The 27,853-nt window shown below is 42.9% G+C and overlaps 1 protein-coding gene across 1 annotated transcript in view; it reads left to right on the forward strand.

The window, feature by feature from the left end:
- The window catches only part of mertka (c-mer proto-oncogene tyrosine kinase a), a 150,260-nt gene that overhangs the window by 74,853 nt on the left and 47,554 nt on the right, over positions 1–27,853 (forward strand). The window contains exons 5-8 of the mRNA XM_067985306.1: positions 1,088–1,174; positions 2,915–3,030; positions 7,132–7,324; positions 13,296–13,441. Coding sequence (XP_067841407.1) covers positions 1,088–1,174; positions 2,915–3,030; positions 7,132–7,324; positions 13,296–13,441 — 542 coding nt within the window. The remainder of the gene's footprint in view (positions 1–1,087; positions 1,175–2,914; positions 3,031–7,131; positions 7,325–13,295; positions 13,442–27,853) is intronic.

Raw genomic sequence — 27,853 nt, forward strand, 5'->3', positions numbered from 1 at the left:
GTGCCCCTGAGATATGGAAGGAGAGAAACATCCAAGGTTCCGAAACCTGGTTGCTACCTGGTGACTCCTGGTTGTATTATCTGTGTGTAGATGACCGGCGAGGACAGGATCGGGCTTGCCTGGGGAACCATCCGTGCTCAAATAGCCCGTTGACCCTCACTGCCGAGTAAACGCATGTATAAATGGCCACTTGGTGTGGTACTGGATACAACTGTACCCAGCAAGGAGTCAGCACATTCAGGAGATGAAAAAGGGAGGAGTAAGAATTGGCAGAGAAAAATCTATTTTAAAAAAAAAAGAAATGTTCAATAAAATATAATTTATTAACATGCTCCTTCCTGGGCCTCAGGTGGCCTATAGGGCGGAAATGAAGTGAGGCTGTCCATTTCTAGTCGTTTCATCTTCATGGGGAAGATTGACTGCTTATATCTCTCAAAATTATTCTGCATCACATATCTCTGCTTAGCAGTGCCTGCTCTGTCTTCCATGGGGTTGGCAGACCAAGGCTTGTTTAGGTTGATGTCGACCATTCATTCTCAGTACACAACCACACAATTGCCATTGATGGAGTCGATGAAGATGTGTGTGTGTGTGTGTGTGTCTGCTTTTTTTTAAAAAAAAGAGGATTCTTCCTTTCCATTTTTCCTCTGAGTTGTTGCACACCATTCCAAATTGGAAGGCAGGGTGGCAATCTACTCCAGGACCTTCCCCAATAATTTCACAAAAGCGCTTTGTGATCACTCGGCAGTGGGTGAAGGAAGCCTGGGGCAACATTCTTTTGCTTTTCCCTGCAGACAGGTGTGTGATCTTTCTAGAATAGCAGGCTTGATCAGTTTAAAGGTTTACTGGCACCGCAAACCTGACACTTTGTGAACGTAAAATTTTATTTTGCAAGTAATTGGGATCTGTTATAATCTCTTTGCAGGTAATTATACAATTTAACTCTTGGCTCCAGTCAGAAATGCTCGGTTTCAACTTCCCTACATGCAGCAATGGGACTATTAGCATCCATCACTACTCTGAGCTTTTAAAATGGACGGAAAGGGTCAATTCATTTTGTTCTTTTTAAATTTTTTTTCCAATTTAGGAATTAAAGAACGAACAAGATATAGTTGTGAAGCTCGCAATAAAAAAGGAGTAACAGTTTCAAAGGAAGTCCAGGTTAACATCAAAGGTACGGACTACAGGCAACTGTTATTACTGCTTTTGTCTCCGCACTACTTAAATTTAACACTACGGCCGGGAATTTCCTCGGAGCTGCTCCCGCTCCGTCACCGGAAGTACGATGGAAACTCCGATTGCACGCGTACAACAGAGTTTCTGGTGAAGTTATGGTGGCGGAGTGGGAGCAGCTCTGAGAAAATTCACCCGCCTGCGTATTTTTAATATGTGTATACTGTAAAGTTGTTGGCAGTTTTTTTTTCTCCCCTCTCTCTCTCCTCACCATTCTCTCCCATTCCCCCTTCTCTCTTGAAGGCATTGTCAAATTCCAGGGCATAATTTCATGGGCAATGGCCGCCCTGTGGTTTCTTGGCTACAACAGCGACTTACGTTTATATTACTTGTAGGAGAATGCTTTGGCATGAAAGGGAGGTTTGGAGACTAAGCTGAAGTGAAGAAACTTTGTGGGGTGAGGGGGGGAGGATCCAAATACAGGAACGGGAGTAGGCCATTCAGCCCCTCAAGCCTGTCCCGCCATTCAATTAGATCATGGCTGATCTGTATCTTAACTCCATTTACCAAAAAGAGATTGTTTTTTAGGAGGCCATTGAAGGCAGTGAGGGAGGTAGCAAGGCAAAGTGATTTTGGAAGAGAGATCCTGAGGGAAGGGACATAGCGGTCAAAAGATCAGCCTCTGGTGGAGCCATGGGGGGAATAAGTTATATTCCACGCTAAAGGAATAGGAGGGTGAGAGTTGGGACAATTGGCTGGGGAAGATTTACCAAGTAAGGTGGAGTTCGGCTGCAGAGAGATTTGATGGAGTTTGGTGGGAGCAGGAATGACTGTGTATAGGACAGGGACTCAACTCTCAGAGCTCTGGATTAGTTCAAGTTTGTGGAGGGCGGAGGTGGGGTGGCCAGTGAGGAGAGCATTCGGTAAATTGACCAAGATGATGAAGGTATAGGTAAGGGTTTCAACGATAATGGGGTAGAGGTCAGCTAAGGTGGGGGCTGTTCCAAAGACGGAATCGAACTTTAGTCAGTTCTTCGTGTGTGAGGCTTGGCGGCGAGTATCGACAACTGTTCAACCACGTGGGGCATCACAGCCGAGTCTGAACCTGTCTTCACCTCGAGTACACATGCATGCACTTCCAGCAAGGGTCACTGTAAAGTGGCCAGCTGTGCTGTCGCCATAATTCCAAATTGTCTTAAGAATGCCTGATGATTTGGTTGGTAAATGCACTTCCCAGTTAGTAGCTGAGCCATACCACACACTGTTTATTGTGGCCTCACTAATAGAGAACCTGTATAAAATACCCCTTTGTAACATGAGCTCCCTATAAAATCTCTCTTGTATGGTGCCCAAAGACATTATCACTGAGGAGTAAGGTGAAGGGTCACATTTAATCTCACAAAATTTGTGGGGACAGAAAGAAAATACTTGGTAACATACAGGCTTGGGTAATAGCCATGACTGAGAGTCGGAAAACCGTGCGTGCCCAAATTCCCGATGTGCACTACTGGCGGATGAGGTTCCCCACTGGAAATGCAGAGTTAGGAAAATTATCCCGTGGGAGTAAAGTCCAGAAGAAATATTTCCTTCTCTTTGTGTTAGTCCATTTTAGGTATGTTTGCAACTGATTTGACAAAGAATGAATAAGTTTGAAATTGGAAGAGGAATTACACATGCATCTAAGTAAACGTCATACTTCACACATGTAATAATGTGTTGTAATCCTTTTTGTCTTAATTAGAGGCCCCAAATGCACCAATTGACCTATGGATTAAGAATCAAACAGCTCATGCTGTTGTAGTTTCATGGGAGTCTGGCTTTGATGGATACTCCCCTGTTAACATTTGCCAAGTCCAGGTAAATTCTACTTGTCCTGCAGTACAGTTACTACTGAGATTGATTGATTGCGGAGAATGGTAACATGCTGACTTAGACCAACTGTGCTTCTATAAGCCACGTACAGACCTGGCAGAATTTGGCAGGTTTCCTGCTTAGTCCCCGTGGGCTGCGGTTTGCTGGCTGTGATTTTGCTGTATACATGCATAAGTAAACATAAAGCAATAGTAGATTATTAATCAGCATGAACAGGTCGTTGGCTTTTATGGATTGTACATCGAGTTACACGAAACTACAGCACAGTAGCAGGCCATTTGGACGAACTGGTCCATGCCGGCATTTTTGCTCCACACAAGCCTCCTCGCCTGCCTTTCTTTTCTTTTCCTTTCTCCCTCATGTCCTTACCCAGCTTCCCCTTAAATGTATCAATGCTATTTGCCTCAACTACTTCCTGTGGTAGCGTGTTCCACATTCTTACCACTCTTTGGATAAATTGGTTTCTCCTGAATTCCCTATAGGATTTATTAGTGACTTTTTTTATTTATGATCTCTAGTTTTGGATTCCCCCACAAGTAGAAACATTTTCTCTACGTCTACCCTATCAAACCCTTTCATTATCTTAAAGACCTCCATCAGGTTGCCCCTCAGCCTTCAGAATAAAGCCTTTATGACATTTTCTGGAGAAAAGAGCCCCAGCCTGTTCAGCTTTTCCTGATAAGTATATCCTCTCAGTTCTGGTATCATCCTTGTGAATCTTTTTTTGCACCTTCTCCAATGCCCTTTTTCCTTTCTATAATATGGAGGCTAGAACTGTGCACTGTATTCCAAGTGTGGTCTAACCAAGGTTCTATACAAGTTTAACATAACTTCTGTGCTTTTCAATTCTATCCTTCTAGAAATGAACCTCAGTGCTTGGTTTGCCTTTTTTATGGCCTTCTTAACCTGCGTAAACCTAATGGATTGAAATGTGCATTAACTCATCATGGTGTTGGCACCAAAAATATTTTATCTGGCAAAGACTTAGAATGGCAGAATGCCTCATTTAATAATGATGACATTTAATAGTTTGAACCGATAATCACTCAGTAACTAACGTACTTTTGTTTTAAAAGAGAAAAAAAATCAAGTTTGGCTCATCTTTCAGAATTTCTAAGAACCATCATTCTCCTCAGCATAGTCATGAGAAGTTTGTTTTTCCAGATTCCTCTCTTACCCTCTCCTACACATGTTGACTTGTGCAGGGGTATGGTTCGAAGGGGAAGGGTGCTCTCGTGTACCCAAGTGACCAATTCTTCTTTTGTGAGCGCTGGTGTACTATTTAACTGTGCCGGGGGTTATAATTGAGACCAGTCGTGTACTCATCTAACGTCCACCCAGTGAAATTTTACAACAGTGGGTCATTGGACAGCGAGGAGGATGGGAGCCCCTGGCTGATTTTGCAGTCACGTAGACTGGCTTTCTGCTGGACTTCCAAGTTACGGAGGTGGAGCGGGAGAAGCTCCCAGGAAAACCGCGCCCCTTAAAGTAACATATTTTGGGTGGGAGAAGACCATTGGCACAGCTTGCCCGCCCACTCACCCGTCTGACCATCCCCTTTCTTTCCTGTCAGATGTCTCCAGATCGTTTGTTAAATTTAACTGACATGAATCTTTTTCAGATGCCAGGAAACCTGTCTTATTTCCTTCCTGAAACTCAAAGCTTCTGGTTTGTTCAGCTTGTTCCCTACATTGATCCCCCTTCTGCTGAAGAATTCTGAATTCCGCCCATTTTCTTCAGTTTTCCTTGTCCTGACTCAAGTAGCAATACCAAATTGAGAGTAATAGGATTATAAAAGATATGTCAGGCAGCACAGCTTGTTGTGTTCATGGTCATTACTTGCTGGATTATTTTCCGTACTTAACCACTTCCCGACAGTACGCCTACCACTGGCAGTTTAATATTAATCACAAAACACAGCTTGAACTAATACCGCTACGAACTGTGCTGCCCGCTGAACAGTCTCACGAGGGCTGAAGTAGGTGTTTGGCAAATATTCAGTCTGATCTGTGAAATTTACATCACCCATTCCTTCCAGATTATACACAATAATGCGAATGAGCATGAACATATGTTATTCCGAAGTTAAACTTAGATTTTTGAGTGCAAGCAGTCCTATTCTAACGTTTTGATCTGAACTTTTGAAAATGACTCTCCTAATCTCTGCCATGTCTATGTAACCTGAATTCTCTCTGTGTCCATTTGCATTTTAGATGCTGCTCCAGACCTGAGCCCATTATTTCTGCCTTCCTTTCTTTTCTTCTCTTGGTCGCTCTCTCCTCTCCTGTCATTCCTGCATCGAGTTATGCCGCCTTTCATTTCTCCTCCCTCGGGTACTTTGCTTCCCCCTGTCCCTACCCCAACCCATTACTACCCCTACTATTCTGTTACTGTCCTGGCTTGAATTCCCCTTGAATAAAACCACAGCGAGCCTCTGTGCCTCTGGTAGCATTCTCCGAAGGGCCCATCGAGGCACCCATTCGCTGCCTGCTTACATGCAGCAACCTCCACTGCCACATCCCCTCTCGCCAACCTTCCTGCCCAGTGCACCTGCTGGGCTTTAACTTTGCCAGTCTCCTTCTGTCCCGCGCATGCCATCCACCGTTTCCCCCTTGAATTCTGCCTTTAGATCAACAATCACTGCCCCTCTCCACGTTTCCTTCCAGAATGTCCATTCACTTGCGAATAAGGCCCTTGCCATCCAAGACCTTATTGTGGATGATTGCATTGACATTGTGGCTTTGACTGAAACCTTTTTTATTTATTTGTTCATGGGATGTGGGCGCCGCTGGCGAGGCCAGCATTTATTGCCCATCTCTAATTGCCCTTGAGAAGGTGGTGGTGAGCCGCCTAGCTCACATGTGGCAACACCTTGACCCTTACCGAAGCCTGCCTGCCCGGCTATACTTTCCACTCCCTGCTCTGTCCAATCCCTCACAGTGGCGGTGTGGCACCAACTTCTTTTCTCCATTACCAACTGTCTCCTTAAACCCTCTTCCACTGCCTCCTCCACCCCTGACCTCAAACAAATGAGAGGATCAATAAGATTGAGATCACCTGATTAGATGCCTCTGCTGCTTCTTTGCCCTCCTTCCCCTTGCCCACCTTGCCAACCCTCCCCCCTCATGCTCCCCCTGTCCTTGACATGAACCTGGTTCTTTAATTTCTCTCCTATCTGCCCTCATGCCCTCTTTTTATCTATTAATATTAGGAGTAGGAATAAGCAAGTACATAGCTAATGGAAATTGGGATAATCAAACACACGGATAACGGAAGTGGGGATTATCGTGCATGGATAATGTGGGTTCCACAAACAAACTTACACATAACTAGAATTCCAATAGCAAATGACTAACTTTTAAAACATTTGTACGGTATATTTATGAATGTGATTGTAGTTTTTTGCACCCAAAATTAAATTCTTCAATTTATTTGGGGTGCGGGTGGAGGGTTATTTTATAAATCGAATCATAGGATGGTTACGGCACAGAAGAAAGCCATTCGGCCCATCAAGCCCATGCCAGCTTTTTGTAAGAGCAATCCAATTAGTCCCATTCCCCCGCTCTTTCCCTGTAGCCCTGCAAATTTTTTCCCTTCAAGTATTTATCCAATTCCCTTTTTGAAAGCCACGATTGAATCTGCTTCCACCACCCTTTCAGGTAGCGCATTCCAGATCATAACTACTCGCTGCGTTAAAAAAAAAAGTTCTACCTCATGTCGCCTTTGGTTCGGCCCATCGTGCCTGTGCTGACTCTTTGAAAGAGCTAGCCAGTTAGTCCCACTCCTCTGCTCTTTCCGTGTAACCCTGCAAATCTTTCCTTTATAACTATATATCCAATTCCCTTTTGAAAGTTACTATTGAATCTGGCTTCCACTACCTTGTCAGGCAGTGCATTCCAGATCATCGTAACTAAAAATAATTCTCTTCATCTTCCTCCCCCCTCCCCCCGCCCACCGCTCCTCCCCCTCAACCCCTCCCCCCTTGCTTTTTTGAAATTATCTTAAATATGTACTATTGGTGGCACTATGAATTGAATCAGTTCTTTGTTGTGTTAGGCTGAATTTGCTGTGTGTTTTTATGATCAGGTCGAGAAAGTTGCAGGTGGGAAAAACAACGTGACAAGTCCTGTGATTACCTACAACACTACTGTTCCACCATATGAATATAGGATCCCTCAGCTGCAAGCCTTGACCTCCTACACCATCTGTGTTTCTTGTAAGAATGAAGTAGGATGGTCCGAACAATGCTCTGGGGTCCAGGCTGAAACCACAGAAGGAGGTAGGTTTTTATTTGCTGAAATGCATTAATCAATAATTGAAGCACAATTAATTGAAGGAGCTACCAGTTGTCATGAATGCAAAAACCTTCCTTTTAATGATTCTGTCATTGCATATGGATCCATTTTAATGTTTGTGGCATAACAACATAGTTAAGAGGCCCCCTGACGTTGCTCTATCTATTTTTAAACTGATTAGGGCCTGATGCTATTTAATTGAATAAATTAAAACATAGGTTTCACATAAACTTTAGTCATATATCTTACTAGTATTTGGTCGTCAGATCCTCAGCTGCAAGCCTTGACCTCCTGCACCATTTGTCTTTCTTGTAAGAATGAAGTAGGATGGCCTCGCTTTTAAAATTTGCATCCTTGTTTTCAAATTCCTCCATGGCCTTGCCCCATCCTATCTCCGTGACTTCCTCCAGCCTTGCAACCCTCCGAGGTCTCTGTGCTCCTCCAATTCTGGGCTCTTGCGCATTCCCAATTTTAATCGCTCCACCGTTGGCGGCCATGCCCTCAGCTGCCTAGGCCTTACGCTCTGGAATTCCCTCCCTAAACCCCTCCACCTCGCTACCTATCTCTCCTTTTAGACGCTCCTTAAAACCTACCTCTTTGTCCTAATATCTCCTTATGTGGCTAGGTGTCAAATTCTGTTTGATAACGCTCCTGTGAAGCGCCTTGGTTTTTTTTTAACTACATTAAAGGCACTATATAAATACAAGTTTTTGTTGTTGTTGTTGTCTGAATACTGCTCAAATGTCAACCTTGGCTCAGTGGTAGCGCTCTCACCTCAGAGTCAGAAGACCTGGGGCTCAACTCCTACTCTAGAGACTTATGCACAGAAACTGGGCTTTAGTTCAGTACTGAGGGAATGCTGCACTGCCAGACGTGCCATAGTTTGGATGAGACATTAAACTGAGGCCCCGTCTGCCCCCTCAGGTGGATGTAAAAGATCCCACTGCATTATTTGAAATAGAGCAGGGGAGTTCTCCTGGTGTTCTGGCCAACTTTTATCCCTCAACCGACATCACTAAAACAAATTTATGGTCATTTATCTCATCGCTGTTTGTTGGAGCTTGCTGCATTAAAACAGTGACTACACTTCAAAAAGGACTTCATTGACTGTGAAGCACTTTGGGACCTTCTGAGATTGTGAAAGGTGCTATAAAAATGCAAGTTCTTTCTTTTCTGGGTGTAACTTCCTCTCGGTAATGCCTCACTCAGCCCCGGTTAAAATGCCATCAGGGTCCTATTGACCACAGACCTTGCGCAAGTCTTTCCATCTCAAGCTGTGTTCAGTTCTGGCAAAATATCCAAACATGGGAAGCAATGCAGGGAAGAGCCACGAGGCTGATCCCTACTGTCATTGGGCTGATTTATGAGCAAAGGTTAATAAACAACTTGGACTCTGCAGCCTTGAAAGGAGACAAACGAGACCGGACCTTTTAGAAGTATATAAGACCCTAGGTGGAATGGGAAACATTAATCCAGAGCAGTAAGTGACACAGGTACAGACTGGTAAAAGAGAAGTTCAGGACTGATGTTTGGAGCACTTCTTCACATAGTGATTAATGCCTGTAATGGTCTCCCTGGTAAGCTCGTAGAGGCAAAAAACTTTAGAGATGCTTAGGAGGTAGTTGGATGCTGTGATGGGTAATCATAGATTATTCTGGAAGGATGAGCTGAATGGCTTCCTTCATCTATACTGATGTTTGTCGTTTATGTGACTCTAATCAACCCACTTAATCTGCTGAGGAAAGGTTTTGCAGAATTCTCCTCTGTCTTCAAAGGTAAACCTGCAACTGGAATGTTCTACTTCTGGTGAAGCCTCCACCCATAATATTAACCCGCCTTTTCTCTTTTCAGATGCAGATAGACCTACAATGTATTTCCAGCAACTGTTGGTTTTTTTTCATGACTGGAATCCTAGATGGTTTTCTAGGATATTTACAGAAACTCCTTTGATTTATTATGTATCTGTCAACTGTTAGATTATTTATCATTGGCCAGTTGCCTTCCGTAGCATAAGATTTCCAAGATCCCAGCAGCTCAGGGACTATAGTTCTTCCACCGGCTGTTACTCGTGAGCACATAATAATGGAGATAATCTAAGGGTAACGGTGCGATATTATCAACGAATGCGCTCGTGCGTTCATTGTATGAAATTCCTCTGCCTACACTGTCGATAAAAGTGTTAATCCTGCATTTCAACAGTGACTACATTTTAAAAGTACTTGTTGATTGTAAAGTGCTTTGGGTCGTCCTGAGGTTGTGAAAGGCGCTATATAAAATTGAAGTCTTTTTCTTTTCCTGTCTGTCTGTCTGTGTCTGTCTTTTTTTTCTTCTTTCTTCCTTTCTGTCTGTCTTTCTTTCTTTGTCTTTCATTCCGTCTCTGAGGTATGTTGCTGTTTGATGCTAAAGCACCAAGATGTAATAGAATAATGTACCAGTGGTATACCTTTAGGGAAACACCTTATCAACCTTAGCAGATTCTAATACTGATTTCCTTTTTTGACATTGGATTGCTTTCATAAATTGGACATACTGGTTTATTTTGGGGTTGAAAATCTTCTCACATTTAAAGTATTTAAAGGTAAACTCCAAACTGGGGTTGGGGGGAAATCACTATTTCAAAAGGGTGATTTTTTTTTTCTCTTTGCATGTTAAATCATCACGATTGAAAATGGGGACTCAAATTGAAATGATGTTTTGAAACCTGCCAGATGGCCTCCAATCTTTGAGAATCTTGTCATTGTAATTCATGATGTTGCATTATTTGCTGATTCAAGATTTTACTGTGATTCACAGAGAAACTTAAATATCTCATGTTAGTGGTGTGTTAGAATGGCTCAATAGATTTACAGCCATGATAATATGGTGAAAGTACTTTTTTTTTTCTATCCTTATTCTGCCAATTTTCTTCCCTCCCCTCTTCATCTCCTGATAGTTTTGACACCTAGCAGGGTTCCACAGACACAATCTGGTATCTTGCCAATGATCATTCTTTATCTGTGAGCCTCGTCAGTGAGTGTTGGTAGGCTATTCAACTGCAAAGGACCTCACAGCCAAGTCCCAGCCTTAAACTTGTCCGTCATGCACACACACCCAGCAAGGCACATTGCTGGATAATGACCAGAAGTGGCCGATTTCCCCCCCCCCTCCCCCCCCACAAACTAGGGTGCTGAGGCCTATTCTAATGTCCCGACTGCTGTCCTGGCCAAGATCAACTAACTCAGCGCAAAGCAGAGACCTGGGACCTTCCTGGTCTGGATGGTTAAACTACTCACTCAATAAATTTGCTGAGTCCCTGGGGAGTTAAATTTCTCTTATTAAACAATGCTTGGACATTACAGCAGAGAGCAGTTGTGAGACTTTGGAGGATATGGTATAAAGAGTCAATCTGGTCTGGGTGCTGCTTATGGGATCTTGTGTCCAGCAAATTATGTGAGGGAAATAATAGATTCAATGGCTTTAATATATAACAAAATCTAATAGAATGACTGTAGTATTTTAAATACTAAGCCTCGAGGAGTATAGAAAGTACAGGGATGACGTAAAAAAGGAAATAAGGAAAGCAAAGAGAGGGCATGAAAAAATATTAGCTAGTAAGATTAAAGAAAACCCAAAGATTTTTTATCAGTACATTAAGAACAAGAGGATAGCTAAGGAAAAAGTGGGACCTAGCAGGGATGATCAGGGTAACTTGTGTGTAGAAGCAGAGGATGTGGGTAGGGTTTTAAATGAATATTTTGTCTCCGTATTCACAAAGGAAAGGGATGATCCGGACGTAGTAGTTAAAGAGGAGAGGTGTGAAATATTGGATAAGGTAAACATAACAAGAGAGGAAGTACTAGAGGGACTGGAATCCTTGAAAGTTGATAAGTTACCAGGACCGGATAGATTGCTCCTAGGCTATTGAAGGAAGCCAGGGAGGAAATAGCGGATGCTCTGAGGATCATTTTCCAATACTCACTAGATACAGGGGAGGTACCGGAGGACTGGAAGACTGCAAACGTAATATCATTGTTTAAAAAGGGTACAAGGGAAAGGCCAAACAATTATAGGCCGGTCAGTTTTACCTCGGTGGTGGGCAAACTATTAGAATCAATACTGAGAGATAGGATAAACTGTCACTTGGAAAGGCATAGTTTAATCAGGGATAGTCAGCATGGATTTGTTCAGGGAAGGTCATGCCTTACAAATCTGATTGAATTCTTTGAGAAAATGACAAGGAGGATTGATGAGGGTAGTGCAGTGGATGTTGTCTACATGTATTTTAGTAAGGCATTTGACAAGGTCCCACATGGCAGACTGGACAGAAAGGTAAAAGCCCATGGGATACAGGGAAATGTGGTAAATTGGATCCAAAATTGGCTCAGTATCAGGAAACAAAGGGTAAAAGTCGATGGATGTCTTTACGAATGAAATCCGTTTCCAGTGGTGTGGCACAGGGCTCAGTGTTGGGTCCCTTGCTGTTTGTGGTATATATTGACGATTTGAACTTGAATGTAGGGGGCGTGATTGACAGATTTGCAGACGACACAAAAATTGGCCGTGTAGTTGATAGTGAAGAGGATAGCTGTAGACTCCAAGAAGATATCAGTGGGTTGGTGGAGTGGACGGAAAAGTGGCAAATGGAGTTCAACCCGGAGAAGTGTGAGGTAATGGACTTAGAGAGGGCAAACAGTAAAAGGGAAGATGCAGTAAACGCTGTATCTTTTCTATGGTTCTAAATTGATGCATATTTATGCTCAAGTTGAGAGATATAAGTGAAGGAGAAAGGAAAATGTTTCTACTTGTACTCCCAAGTATTTGCATCTGGCATTCTCTGGATTTGTGTCGGCATGGGCCAGACATACATGGAGAAAGCTCCGAGTACACGGTCCAGAAATGAGCTTTAACCTGAACCTCTGAACATTATGTGTAGTGATATCATAAACATGAGGACAATTTCTGATGTTCTTAAACCCTTTTGCCTTGCTCTATCTCTCGCCTCCCTAAAATAAACTTTGACCGTACCTTCGAACACCTCCTCACTCTTCTCTCTGCTCTTGTGTTCATGTGTGGATCCAAACCCCCACTCTATTAAGTGCAAGTTGTTACGTGTTCGTTATTTGCAGCAAAATCGTAAATGCGTATCTGAGGGTGGGACCATCTGTCCCTGCTATGAGAGTATGGGGGATGGAGAAGTGAGGAGGAAGAAAACCAATTGGAGAGGGGGGAAAAACGGGATCCGATGTAACAGTGGAGGTCATTTTTTTTTTTGAAGTGGTTGTTATGATTTGTAAAGTATAGGCACTGGATTAAACCTCAGGACAAATTGGCCTGTCTTTGCCCGGGTAACTTTCTTACTGTTAATTATGAACTTGGGAAGAAATTCACCTTTTTGCTTATTTTTCTTAGAAAAATTGGCAATTTTTTTCATTCATTACTCTACGTCCCAACACCTTTCACACCCAGTTTTTGAAGTTTATGGAGAAGGGGGTGGGTCACGTATTCCAAATACCTGCCAGTTGTACTTTAGTCAGCTGTTAGGACTGTCCTGCGTGGTGCAAGATTACTTGAGTTATCATTGTTCCAAGGAAGGATGTCCCCAAACTAACCGGCCGATTTTGGCAAATTGCAGCATGAGGAACGGGCGAGGAAGAGTTGTGTCCAATCCCCGTACTGTACCATTGGTTGAACTAGAAAATGTAATTTTGTTTCAGACGAATTTGCTAAAGGTGCCATGCTATCTTGTACATGGGCTACTGCTGCCTTTCGATCTGATACGGCCTCATCGAACTCCCCTGACTCCTCCTCTTCCCTGTCCCCCATGCCAACATGCTCCACATATTTGTTGGGATAACAATGCTATGCTGCATTGCACAATTTGTTTTTTGAAGAGCACAGAACAAAGTAAGTCATTAAATGCTTTAACATGTGAACAGTTTGAAGAGAAGATTACCCATGCATTTCTTTCCTTTGCAGTCCCAACGGCCCCCCCATATAATGTCAGCGTGCTGGTGAATGATTCCTCGTTGATTGTTGAATGGGTTGGACCTCCGGATGAGGAAGTTAATGGCATCCTGTTGGGCTACATGTTATGCTACGAGTGGGAAGGTGGTAATTCCCCTGTAAGTACATTTAAAGTGATTTCAAGTCAATAAAAAATGGACAAAGTTTTTGGGCTGGCTTAGATTACAGAACAGCTGGCAACTGGTGTGGTGCAGATTCATATGGACTACAGGAATCACAGGATCGACTTCTGACCTCTGTTGAGTTAACTGATCTTATTGGGGGAAAGTGGGAAACACACAGCCAAAGGTTGAAATAATGAGATTGCTGCAGCATCCAATGGGTTTTTATCTCTTTCTTTACCAATAATTAGTTCAGTATCTCCTTGTAATCAGTTGCTCTAATGAGCTCACCGGTTTTCAGTATTGTATATAAGAAATAATTATTTGTTCTTCAGCTTTTATTTTGTTTTTTAATTTAAACCTCCCTTTAATTTAAGAAAAGCATGTTTGTGACTTTTGTGCTCATTAAAAGCCATGGGATGTCATTGCTGGGGAATGGAAAATTTTCCAATTGGGCCCAAAGTGTCAGTGTCAACACTATGGTATGATGAAATGTAGAGTGATGCTCCCTTCACTGTGCAGCAATGTGCTCCAGGACCCAACCTCAGAACAGCCTTACTGCACCAGCCTGGCATTTTTTCATTTCCCACATCAGCCGTCCTGTGTTTTTTTTCTGAGTGAGATTACCATTACCGCCAAATTGGTAGCAGGTTTTTGCTGTGGGCCCTTGCTCACTGGGAACTATATTTGAGATTGCCAAAGCTCCTTTCAATTAGGACTGCTATAGCCACCAGGCAGAGGAGACTTTTATCCCATCAAAGTCGGGGCCGGATTTGATTGTATCCTTTGTGGCTCAGAGTGTCTTAACTTCGAAATAACCTTTAATCAGAAAGGAAGGGGTAGAGGGACAGAATGTGTTTAAAATCATGGGCATCAACTTGAAATATGCGCATCCTGTTGTGCTCCAATTTATTATTGCTGATTAGATCTCTAAGAACTTGCAGAGTAAACATAATTATATTAAAAATAACACAGTGGACAATGGAGTTTTGTTAGGTAAGGATATCGAGAGATATGGATCAAAGGCGGGTAAATGGGTTTGAGGTACAGATCAGTCATGATCTAATTGAATGATTGAGCAGGCTGGAGGGGCTAATGGCTTACTCCTATTCCTAGGCAACCTTTGCCTTGCCAAGCGAATAAACAGGATGTAGGATAAAAATCAGAACATTCCCTGTCAAACTTATGGTTTAAAGTTAAACTATTTTAACAGCAAGATCACAATGAACTCCAGATAGCTCAGGCAACTACTTGAACTGCCTAAGGGCAGCTGTGATTATGTTGATAATTTTGACTAGTAGAAAACCCTAAGAGTTGAGTACAGAGATTTTCTGATTTCATATTTGTGGTTATGAAAAAATATTGTGTTTTGATAAAATGTCCCTTTGACTGGAATACCATAGTTTGTTTTAAAAAGCATTACTCCATCAGATTAGGAGAAACATGCATGGAGACTAAGAACTAAATAGTTTAACATGATTGTTGCTTTATTTCATACTGGGTTGAAATTAATCACACTTCTTAAACTGTATCTGCCACAAATCAAATGCCTCATACTGTCAGCGTTTTGCCACTCCCGAAGTTAACCTGAGGGGGTTGAAATCGCACTGTGTAATAGTAGTAAGATATCAGTGACAATATTAATGGGATATTAGTTTAAATAACAATATTAATAGAATGCTAATGACAGCATTATTGGGATATTAGTAAGAATATTGGTGGGATATTAGTGACTTATTCATTATTGGTGGCATACTAGTAACAGTATTAGTGGGATGAAATTAGTAACAGTATTACTGGGATATTCGTTATTATTGGTGACATAACAGTGACAGAATTAGTGGGATATTAGTAACAAATGTATTTTGAGTAAACAGGTTAAAGCTGCTCTTAAATAGTTGTGCATTTGTTTTAGCGCATCGTAATGCGACCAAGTTTCCAGAAAGCGCAAATTAAAGATGGGCACTCCTGTGCGTTCACTAAGGAAAGGATGCTTTCTGTGTGCTAGGAAGAATATTGGCCCTGTGGTAAGCTGCTCATCTCGGATGTGACCCTTCGGAAAAGGAAGGATAATTAGGGCAAGTCGGCCTGCATTGTTCTTGTGTACTTTTTTTTGAGTGTCTACTTAAAATGCCTACTGGCATGTAGATTGCGTGTTAAGAGAGTGAGGATCTTGGATCTGAAACTACTGTATTAAACCTAGATAAGGGCAATTATAATGGAATGAGGACAGAGTTGGCTAAAGTGGACTGGGAAAACAGATTAGAAGGTATAGAGTCATAGAGTCATACAGCACGGATAGAGGCCCTTCGGCCCATCGTGTCCGCGCCAGCCATCAAGCCCTGTCTAATCTAATCCCATATTCCAGCATTTGGTCCGTAGCCTTGTATGCTATGGCATTTCAAGTGCTCATCCAAATGCTTCTTGAATGTTGTGAGGGTTCCTGCCTCCACAACCCTTTCAGGCAGTGAGTTCCAGACTCCAACCACCCTCTGGGTGAAAAAGTTCTTTCTCAAATCCCCTCTAAACCTCCCGCCTTTTACCTTGAATCTATGCCCCCATGGTATGATGGTGGATAAGCAGTGGCAGACATTTAAAAAGATATTTTATGACTCTCAACAAAAATATATCCCAGTAAGGAGAAAAGACTCCATGAGAAGGGTGTACCAACCATGGCTAACTAAGGAAGTTAAGGATGGTATCCGGTTAAAAGGAAAGGCATACAACGTGGCAAAGATTAGTGGTAAGTCCAAAGATTGGGAAAACTTTAGAAACCAGCAAAGGAGGACTAAAAAAATAATAGAGGGAGAAAATAGATTATGAGAGTAAACTAGCAAGAAATATAAAAACTGACAGTGAGAGCTTTTACAAGTTATATAAAAAGGAAGAGAGTAGCTAAAGTAAGTAGAGGACCCTTAGAGAATGAGACTGGGGAAATAATAATGGAAAACAAGGAAATGGCAGAGACATTGAACAGATATTTTGTATCTGTCTTCACAGTAGAAGACACTAATAACATACCAATAATAGTAGAAAATCAAGGGGCAAAAGGGAGGGAAGAACTAAAAACAATCACTATCACTAGAGAAAAAGTACTAGGTAAACTAATGGGTCTAAAGGTTGACAAGTCCCCTGGACCTGATGGCTTGCATCCGAGGGTCTTAAAGGAAGTGGCTACAGAGATAGTGGATGCATTGGTTGTAATCTTCCAAAATTCACTAGATTCTGGTAAGGTCCCAGCGGATTGGAAAACCGCAAATGTAACGCCCCTATTCAGGAAAGGAGGGAGACAGAAAGCAGGGAACTATGGCCCAATTAGCCGAACATCTGTCATTGGGAAAATGCTAGAATCGATTATTAAGGAAGTAGTAGCAGGACATTTAGAAACTCAAAATAAAATCAAGGAGAGTCAATATGATTTTATGAAAGGGAAATTTATTAGAGTTCTTTGAGCAGGGTGGATAAAGGGGAACCAGTAGATGTAATGTATTTGGATTTCCAAAAGGCATTTGATAAGGTGCCACATAAAAGGTTACTGCACAAGGTAAGAGTTCATGGTTTTGGGGGTAACATATTAGCATGGATAGAGGATTGGCTAACTAACAAAAACAGAGAGTCGGGATAAAGGGGTCATTTTCAGGATGGCAGTCTGTAACTAGTGGGGTGCCACAGGGGTCAGTGCCAGAGCCTCAACTATTTACAATCTATATTAATGACTTGGATGAAGGAAGCGAGTGTACTGTGGCCAAATTTGCTGCTGATAGAAAGATAGGTGGAAAAGTAAGTTGCGATGAGGACACAAAGTGTCTGCAAAGGGATATAGACAGGTTAAGCGAGTGGGCAAAAAATGGCAGATGGAGTATAATGTGGGAAAATGTGAAATCATCCACTTTGGTAGGAAGAATAAAAAAGCAAAATGTATAAATGGAGAAAGATTACAGAATGATGTGGTACAGAGGGATTTGGGTGTCCTTGTACATGAAACACAAAAAGTTAGCATACAGGTACAGCAGGTAATTGGGAAGGCAGGTGGAATATTGGCCTTTATTTCAAGGGGTGCTACAACTGTACAGGGTGCTGGTGAGACCATACCGAGAGTACTGCGTACAGTTTTGGTCCCTTTATTTAAGGAAGGATATACTTGCATTGGAGGCGGTTCAGAGAAGGTTCACTAGGTTGATTGCGGATATGGAACGGTTTTCTTATGAAGAAAGATTGAACAGGTTGGGCCTATACTCACTGGAGTTTAGAAGAATGAGAGGAGATCTTATTGAAATATATAAGATTCTGATGGGGCTTGACAGAGTAAATGCTGAGAGGATGTTTCCCCCCCATAGGGGAATCTAGAACTGGGGGCATAGTCTCAGAATAAGGGGTCGCCCGTTTAAGATAGAGATGGAGAGAACTTTCTTCTCAGAGGGTTGTGATCCTTTGGAATTCTTTACCCCAAAGAACGGTGGAGGCTGAGTCATTGAATATATTCAAGGCTGAGTTAGACAAATTTTTGATCAGCAAGGGAGTCAAAGGATATGGGGAACAGGCGGGAAAGTGGAGTTGAGGCCAGAATCAGATCAGCCATGATCTCATTGAATGGCGGAGTAGGCTCCAAATCCGAATGGCCTGCTCCTGCTCCTATCTCTTATGTTCTTATGTACTTCGATCAGGGAATAGTTTGTGGCGTGAGGGGACCTAAAATGGCAGAATAATTTGGGGGAGTGCTTTTATGCTACTATAGTCGGTAATGGGAGGCATCGGGAGCTGAAGTCTGAGCACCGCTTTTTCTGCTGCTGACCAGCTTATCCTGTGGGTTAGAAGCAGAAAACGAGTGGGAATGTGGTCTCACCACAGAACAGCAGCACGGGTATGCTTTTTCTGTTGTGACATCATGTTCCCACGTTGCCTCCTGTTACACAATAGCTGAGTCAGTATTCACTGTCTCGTTCCATGGGGCAGGCAGCACGTCCTACAGAGATGTGGCTGGAAACCATCAGTTCAGATGGTGACTGCTGCTGACTTCAGCACTGCTGTTGTTGGTGGCCAGCGTGCATAAATGAAGTACTACAAAATGAGAGCAGGATGGGAGGGGGAGAAGAGATACTTCAGTGATGATGAGAATTATGCTTGCATTTCGATTCACCAAGTAAACCTCTAATAGTTCAATGCTTTTTTTGAAGTTTTGGGATTGCTTTCAGCTAGATTTTTATGGTTGTTACTTTGATTTAAGGTTGCATGATCTGACAAATACTGACTCTTGCATTGGTGGGGTCCATCAAATGGGCCTAGATTTTCTGCTCGTTTGTTATTCTGGTGGAATTGTGCCGGGGCTGGAGTTCTGTTCGACACAAAGATGCGCCCTGATCCGAGCCAATTTTCCGAGGTCAGGGTCCATTTGAATAACTGACAGGGTTCCCAGCCTCCACTGAGGTGTATTCTGAAGGTAGGGTCCAACAGGACTGGGGGGGACTGCTACAATGTAATATGACCAGCAGCCTCTTGTTGCCTGTAAAAGTCTTTTTTTTTAAATAAAGCATTTGCAAATAATGCACCTAGTGCGTGCAATTGAGTGCCCTGCAATCGATTGCAACAATTCACTGGTCCTTCAAAAAATTAAATCTGCTGCCACAGCAACATTGGATGCTGGGATGCATTGACATCTGTTGCACCCAGTCATTTGCATACAATTATCGCTGCCAGTATATGGGCAAATGTAAGGAATCTTACAACACCAGGTTATAGTCCAACAGTTTTATTTGAAAATCACAAGCTTTCGGAGATTATCTCCTTCGTCAGGTGAATGAGAGGTTCTCAAATCGTATATCTTATATTAGGCTTGATGTGGAGATGCCGGTGATGGACTGGGGTTGACAAATGTAAGGAATCTTACAACACCAGGTTATAGTCCAACTGTTTTATTTGAAAATCACAAGCTTTCGGAGGCTTTCTCCTTCGTCAGGTGAGCGAGTGTGGGATTCCATGGAAGGTTACTGCATTTATATTCAGAGAACAATACCTGGTGATTACAGATAATCTTTCCAACTGCACGTTGTCAAGGCAATCAAAGTGTTCAGACAGAGTGATGTTACCTACAGGACCACCGAATACACAAACGGCCAGAACACAAAACAGAGTTGTCGTGTGTCTCGAAGGCCGCCATGGAGAACGCTTACCCGAAGATCGGTGGCTGAATGTCCTTGACTGCTGAAGTGTTCCCCGACTGGGAGGGAACCCTCCTGTCTGGCGATTGTTGCGCGGTGTCCGTTCATCCGTTGTCGCAGTGTCTGCATGGTCCAGTGACAACGCAAAATTGTTGAACAGAAATTGATAGCCAAGTTCCGCACCCATGAGGACGGCCTCAACCGGGATCGTGGGTTCATGTCACGCTGCACGTAACCCCACCAGCGAAAAAAAATTATCTGTTTTTAACACAACGGGTCACTCTCTGTCTTTCTCTTCCTTTCGGATGTTTCTCTCCCTCTCTCTCTGTTTTGTGCTCTGGCCGTTTGTGTATTCGGTGGTCCTGTAGGTAACATCACTCTGTCTGAACACTTTGATTGCCTTGACAACGGGCAGTTGGAAAGATTATCTGTAATCACCAGGTATTGTTCTCTGAATATAAATGCGGTAAATTTCCATGGAATCCCACACTCGCTCACCTGACGAAGGAGAAAGCCTCCGAAAGTTTGTGATTTTCAAATAAAACAGTTGGACTATAACCTGGTGTTGTAAGATTCCTTACATTTATATTAGGCTGGGACACCATCACACCAATCAAAGGTGTCGTTGGTGTTCAGGCAGGTTAGCCACGGAAAACAGTAGGTCCCAGTATACTGAATACACAATGGGTCAAATTACACAGACAAAGAGAGAAAGAGACCCGAAAGGCAGAAAGAGAGAGAATGTCCAGTTGTATTAAAAACAGATAACTTTTTTTTCCCACTGCTGGTGGGGTTACATGTAGCATGACATGAACCCAAGATCCCGGTTGAGGCCGTCCTCATGAGTGCGGACATACTGTACATCGTACAGCTTGCAGAGCAACTCCCAAAGAATTTCCCCCCAAATTCTACCCTATTTATACTGGTGCATCAGCCTAAATTGAGTGGAAAATCCAGGCCCTTGTCTCCAAAATCAAAATGTACCTTTTTGTGACGACGTCATTATCACAGTAAGCATTTCCAATGAAGATATTGCTTTTAGATAGAAAGTACCGAATGAGACTTTCTGGGCCTGACATTTCGATTGGACCATGGATGAATCTGGGGCAAATTGACTGACTGGGGAATGGAAAATGGATGGGTGGAACCAGGTTGCACTTGGATACCTCCTGTATTTTGGATCCAGCCATTTTCTCGGAAGAAGGAGGAGGAAATTCAAAGGCAGATCTTCGTCTGACTACCCCCGCCCGCCGGCCGGCCCATTCTACCCTTCATGCCCTTAAAAGGCCTTTAGTGAAACATTTGCTAATTAAGGGCTGCCATAAGGCCTGGGAAAAGGCCCTAGACCTTGTCGAAAGTAAGTTAATCGATCCCAGAAGGGATCAGTGACCTTATGCTGCCAGATTTATATCTCCGTTGGATCGCAAGATCCTTTACTGCTGCTTTTAATTTGGACGGCCATAGGTTCTACTCCAACTTGCTTGCACCGATGGACAAAACCATTGGAATTTTGCCTCCTCCAACACCTTACGGTTGGAGATTAAAACTGCCTGGTGAATTCAGTATGTGAACTGTCAGCTGTTTTAGGACAATTGCTAGCTGAGGCGGTGTTTTCCAAGTTAAAACTGACTTCTAATTATTTTTGGAAACTTAAACGAGTTAAAAGCAAATTCAGAAAAAAAATTATGTTGCAAGGAAATGGAACACACTGCCCCAGAAGGCCACTGATGCAGAATCAATTGGTGTTTAAAATGGGTTAGTTACTTCAGAAGTTATCTAAATCAATCCCTCAATTTCCAAAGGACAGTTCCCTCAGAAAATGCAAATGTTTGTAGAAGTTTTTTTCCTCTCTCTTTTTCTTGCCAATTTCTTATTTTGCTCTCCTGGAGGCATTAATTGTTTGCTGGGATTCAATTCCATCAGCACTGCTCACCCCTCTGGTACCTTGTCCAAGTGACCATTATTCATGTGTGAGCCTTGACAATATGTTCAATTTACCCTGAGTGTGAGGCCTGATCCTGACTTCACCTGACGTCCCCACTTGCCGGGAGGTATGTCGCTGGACTGTGCTCAGGAGAGGGAACCCTGGCTGATCTTCTCCTTCCCTACCCCAGGGGGACACACAGACCGATTATAACATCCCCTTTTACAGTCATCACAACTAGCGTCAGCTAACTCAGCACAGAACATGGATCAAACCTGAGACTTTCCTAGCCTGTACAGCTCATCTCATTGAATACACTCAGCAAGCCATTAGGGGAGCCCTTGAACAAAGGATTTTAATGACCACACAGGAAAAGAAGTGAATAGTGCAGTCGCTGTCTCGCGCAATCCATCAAACTCAATCACGTCAGTTACTGTAAAATATATTAACAGTGGGATGAAGTAGTTCTTAATAGCAGGGATTAAGGCGTTCAAGCCTGTCTTCTATGTGAGAGATGGATGTGGCAGAATGGAATTCCGGGGGTGAGTTAACAACAGCTCCACTGCATTGAGAGTTGCCAGACTTTCCTTTTAAAAATTTTAAGAAACAATAAACTGCTGATTAAATGATAGTTGTGTGCAGGCAGACCGCGTGGGTCATTCTTTCAGTTCTCAGTTCACTTCCAAATAAGTTAGCGTAATCTTAACAAGTGGTAATAAAAACGCTGCTTCAGCAGTAACACCCTCAATAGGACTGAATGAATTTCCTGTTGGCTTGTTTTCTGTTTTTAAAAATTTTTTCGTTAAGGGTGCAGATTGTAGCTGAAACTTGATTCTGGCATTGGCTAAAAAATGTCAGGCCTGAGAAAAGGTTTCATTGTGGCTTAAAGCTTATAGTGCTTCTAGAACATGAGAATGAATTACTTCAAAGGAACTCCTCTGCTCTTTTTCGAATAGTATCATGGTATTTTTTACATCCGCCTGAGAGAGCAAACTGAGCCTCAGTTTAACGTCTCATCCGAAAGACGGTACCTACCTCAGTACTGCACTGAAGTGTCAACCTACATTATGTAAGGAAGTTTACTACAATTGTACAGGGCTTTGGTGAGACCTCACCTGGAGTACTGTGCACAGTTTTGGTCTCCTTACCTAAGGAAGGATATACTTGCCTTGGAAGCGGTGCAACGAAGATTAACTAGATTGATTCCTGGGATGAGAGGGTTGTCCTATGAGGAGAGATTGAGTAGAATGGGCCGATACTCTCTGGAGTTTAAAAGAATGAGAGGTGATCTCATTGAAACATTATAAGATTCTGAGGGAACTTGACAGGGTAGATGCTGAGAGGCTGTTTCCCATGGCTGGAGAGTCTAGAACTAGGGGGCATAGTGCAGGATAAAGGGTCGGCCATTTAAGACTGAAATGAGGAAGAATTTCTTCACACAGAGGGTTGTGAATCTTTGGAATTCTCTACCCCAGATGGCTGTGGATGCTGAGTCATTGAATATATTCAAGGCTGAGATTGATAGATTTTTGGACTCTGGGGGAATCGAGGGATATGGGGATCTGGCAAGAGAGTGGAGTTGAGGTCAAAGATCAGCCATGATCTGATTGAATGGCGGAGCAGGCTCGAGGGGCTGTGTGGCCTACTCCTCCTCCTATTTCATATGTTCTTATGTACTCGCGTATCTGGAGTGGAGCTTGAACCCACGACCTTTTGACTTAGAGGAGCCACTACTTCTCCAGAGCCAAGGCTGAAACCTACAGTGCAAGCCCAGTAGGCCCTCCACATCTTTACAATACAAAAAGGCCTAAATGCAGAAAAAGAGGTAAAGGTTGATCATAATCAAGGCCAGAGCAAGTTGCAAACACTGACTAAGCAAATATAACTGCGAAAACACCATCCCTGGAATCCTCCATTTTGCTGTATTTGCTCACCTTTGATCTCCTAAAGTTGATGGTCAGCTGAGAATACAGCACTTCGAATGGCAACTTAAAAGGCCTCAGTAGCTGCAGCAATGCTCAGGAATTCCTATCAGCTATCCAAATGTTCCAGAGTTGAGAGCTCACCACTTCATGTGTCCTGGAAAATCACATATGTAGGAAGTGCCAACAACTGCTTGAGCTCGAGCTCAGAGTTTGAGAGCTTGAGGGGCGGCTGGCGTCACAACAGTGCATACGGGAAGCTGAACGTTTTGTGGAACGTTTTCAGGAGGTGGTCACCCCGCAGCTACAAGAGTTCAGGTGGAGAGGGAGTGGGTGACCCATCAGATAGACTAGGAGGAACAAGCAGGCAGGCAGTGCTGGAGTCCCCTGGGAGTGTGGCACTCACAAACCAGTATTGAATACTAGTGAGGGCGATGACACCTCGGGGGAGTGCAGTCATGGGCACCATGGCTGCACAGGGTGGCGCAAGAAAGTGTAGAAATGCAGGGATTCGATAATCGGGGATAGACGGGCGTTTCTGCAACTGCAGACCTGAGTCCCGAATGGTGTGTTGCCTCCCTGGTGCCAGGGCAAAGGATGTCACTGAACGGGTGTAGGATGTTCTGTGAGGGGAAGGGGGAACAGCCAGAAGTCGTGATGCATGTTGAAACCAATGATATAAGTACGAAAAAGGTTGAGGTCCTACAGGCAGAGTTTCAGGAGCTAGGAAAAAGATGAAAGAACAGGACCTCAAAGGTGGTAATCTCTGGATTGCTCCCAGTGCTTTGTGCTGGTGAGTACAGAAACAGGAAGATAGTGTCGGTGGATGCGTGGCTGGAGAAGTGGTGCAGGTGGGAGGGCTTGTGGCATTGGGACCAGTTCTGGGGCAGGAGGGGACCTGTACAAGCAGCACCTGAACAGGGCCGGGATCAATGCCCTCACGGGGAGGTTAACTAGTGCTGTGGGAGAGGGTTTAAACTAATTTGGCAGGAGAAGGGGAACCAGGAGGTAGCAGCAGAGAGGAGAAACAAGGTGCATCGAAAACTGGGAGGGACAAATAGCAACAAAATAAAGAAAAGTGTAGAAGGATCAGGAATTAGATGGAGGAAAAAAGCAAAGCAGACTAGCATAGTGTTGGAATGCATGTGTGTTAATGTGAGCAGAGTTACAAGTAAGGTTGAGGAGCTGCAAGCACAAGTTGCAACATGGGGTTATGATATAATGGCTATAATGTAGACCTGGTGTAAACATGGGCCGGAACTAAATATTCCTGGCTACAATGTATTCAGGAGGGATAGGGGAGGAATAAAGAAAGGAGTAAGGGGGAGGGGGGGGTGCAGTGGTTACAGTATTGATCAAGGATAATATTACAGCTCCACAGAGAGACGATATACTGGAGGGTTCAAAGACTGAATCTATTTGATTAGAGTTAAGGAACAGAAAATGAGCTGTTACATTGCTGGGTGTTCACTATAGACCCCTAAATAGTGAGGAGGAGCAAATCTTAGGCAAATTTCAGATAAATGTAAAATTAGTAGAGCAGTAATAGTAGGGGACTTCAATTATCCTAATATAGACTGGGGAAAAAACAGTAAGAAAAAGGCATGGAGGGTGATGAATTCCTAAAATGTGTACAGGAGAACTTTCTTAATCAGTATGTTTCTAGCCCAACGAGGAAGGAAGCAGTGCTGGATCTAGTTCTAGGGAATGAAATAGGCAAATAGTGTGTGTTTCAGTGGGAGAACATCTGTGGTTATAATATAATTAGGTTTATAGTAGTTACGGAAGGGAACAAAGAAATATCAAAGGTGAAAACTGGAAGAGAGACAATTTCAGTGATTTGAGAAGGGATCTAGCACAGGTGGATTGGAATCAAGACAACAGTAAACATGAGCAGTGGCAGGTCTTCAAGGCGGAGATAGTTCTGGTACAAATCAAGAATATTCCCATATGGAGGAAAGATAGGGCATCCAAAGCTAGAGCTCCCTGGATGACAAAAGAAATAGAGGTTAAAATAAAACAGAAAAAGGAGGTTTATGACTAATGTTAGCCACAGAATACTGTAGAAAACCAAGCAGAAAACAGAGAGAGCAGAGGGAAATAGAAAAATAATGTAAGAAGGGCAAAGTCAGAGTATGAGATTATGAGAAAAGATTAGCAGGTAACATAAAAGGGAACCCAAAAATCTTCTATAAATATGTAAAAGGATGGTTAAAGGATTAGGGACAAAAAAGGAAATCTTCTTGTGGAGGCAGAGGGCATGACTGAGATATTGAATGAGTACTTTGTATCTGACTTCACAATAGAAGAGGATGAAGTTAATGACGCAGTGGAGGAGAGGGGAATAGAGATATTGGATACGATAAAAAATAGATAGAAAGGAGGTGCTGAATAGGTTGGCAACATTCAAAGTTAACAAGTCACCCTGTCCCGATGGGATGCATCCTAGATTGCTGAGGGAAGCAAGGGTGGAGATAGCAGAAGCTCTGACCACAATCTTTCATTCCTCCTTGGATATGGGAGTAGTGTCAGAGGACTCGAGGATTGCAAATAGTAAACCCTTGATCAAAAAAGGGGTGAGGGGTGAGGGATAAACCTGGTGACCACAGGCCAATCAGTTCAATGTCAGTGGTGGGAAAACTACTGGAGTTCATTGTCAAGGACAAATTTAATTCTCACTTGGAGAAACATGGGTTAATAAGGGACAGTCAGCACAGATTTGTTAAAGGCACATTGTGTCTGACTAACCTGATTGAGTTCTTTGAAGTAACAGAGAGGGTTGATGAAGTGCAGCAGATGTTGTATATATGGACTTCCAAAAGATGTTTGATAAAGTCCCACATAACTGACTTATTGGGAAAATAGAAGCACATGGGATTAAAGGGATGGTGGTAACTTGGGTATGTAATTGGCTAAGGACTAGGAGGCAGAGAGTAGTGGTGAATGGATGTTTTTCTGATCGGAGAGAAGTATGCAATGGGGTCCCCCAGGGATCGGTATTAGGACCATTGCTTTTTTGTTACACATAAATGATCTGGATTCGGGTATAGGGAGTACAATTTCGAAGTTTGCGGATGATACAAAACTTGGCAACCTATTAAATAGTGAGGAGGATAGTAGCAGACTTCAAAAAGACTTGGATAGGCTGGTGAAATGGACAGACCTATGGAAGATGCAATTTAATGTGGGTAAGTATGAAGTGATGCACTTTGGGAGGAACAACATGGAGAGGCAGTATAATCTAAATGGTTCTATTTTAAGGGAGGTGCAAGAGCAGAGGGACCTGGGGATACATATTCACAAATCTTTGAAGATGGCAGGGCAAGTTGATAAGGTGGTTAAGAAAATGTATGGGATACTTGGCTTTGTAAATAGGGGTATTGAATACAAAAACAAGGAAGTCATGCTAAACTTTTACAAATCAGTTGGAGTATTGTGTATAAATCTGGGCTCCACACTATAGGAGGGAAGTCAAGGCCTTGGAGAGGGTACAGAGGTGGTTTACCAGGATGGTACCAGGGATGAGGGACTTTATTTATGTGGAGAGATTGGAGAAGCTGAGATTGTTCTCCTTAGAGCAGAGACGATTAAGGGAAGATCCAATAGAGATATTCAAAGTTATGAGTGGTTTTGATAGAGCAAGTAGGGAGAAACTGTCTCCACTGGCAAATGGGTCAGTAACCAGAGGTCATACATTTAAAATAATTGGCAAAAGAACTAGAGGGGACATGAGGAGAAATATTTTCACACAGGATTGTTTAGATCTGGAATGCACTACCTGAAAGGGTGGTGGAAGCAGATTCCATAGGAACTTTCAATAGGGAATTGGACACGAAATTGAAGTGGACTAATTTGCAGGGTTATGGGGATAAAGCTGGGGTGTGGGACTAAATTGGACTGCTCTTTCAAAAAGCCGACACAGGCATGATGGGCCGAATGGCCTCCTGTGCTGTAAGATTCTATGATTCCATGAAGTAGAAAATCTATGCAAATATCAAATTTTAGGTGGCTGTGCGAGAAAAGTCGTCGGGATCTCCTGCATCACACCATTCCTGTAAAATGCCAAATAGTATAGATAGCATAACCAGAATTTTACTTCAGATTGAGCCAGTAAAGTAGGACCAGAGGATATAAATTCAAATTTGTGAGAAATAACTTTTAACAATTATTTCAGGAAGGATTTTTTTACTGAGTGATAAAGGTTTGGAACAATCTCCCATGTGAGTCGTAGCAGCAAAAAATCTCATTGAGATCCAAATGAGGCTGAATACTTCAATGATGAGGCCGATAATGTACTATTGGTTGCCCATAGCTCTGCTGCACTTTGGTTGCATGTGCCAGTATTATGGACCATTGGTGCTGAAGGCCTTCTCGGGGCCCAACGTACAGGATGCATAATAACAGCACA

The sequence above is a fragment of the Heptranchias perlo genome, chromosome 5 (assembly GCF_035084215.1).
Source record: "Heptranchias perlo isolate sHepPer1 chromosome 5, sHepPer1.hap1, whole genome shotgun sequence".
Classification (NCBI taxonomy): domain Eukaryota; kingdom Metazoa; phylum Chordata; class Chondrichthyes; order Hexanchiformes; family Hexanchidae; genus Heptranchias; species Heptranchias perlo.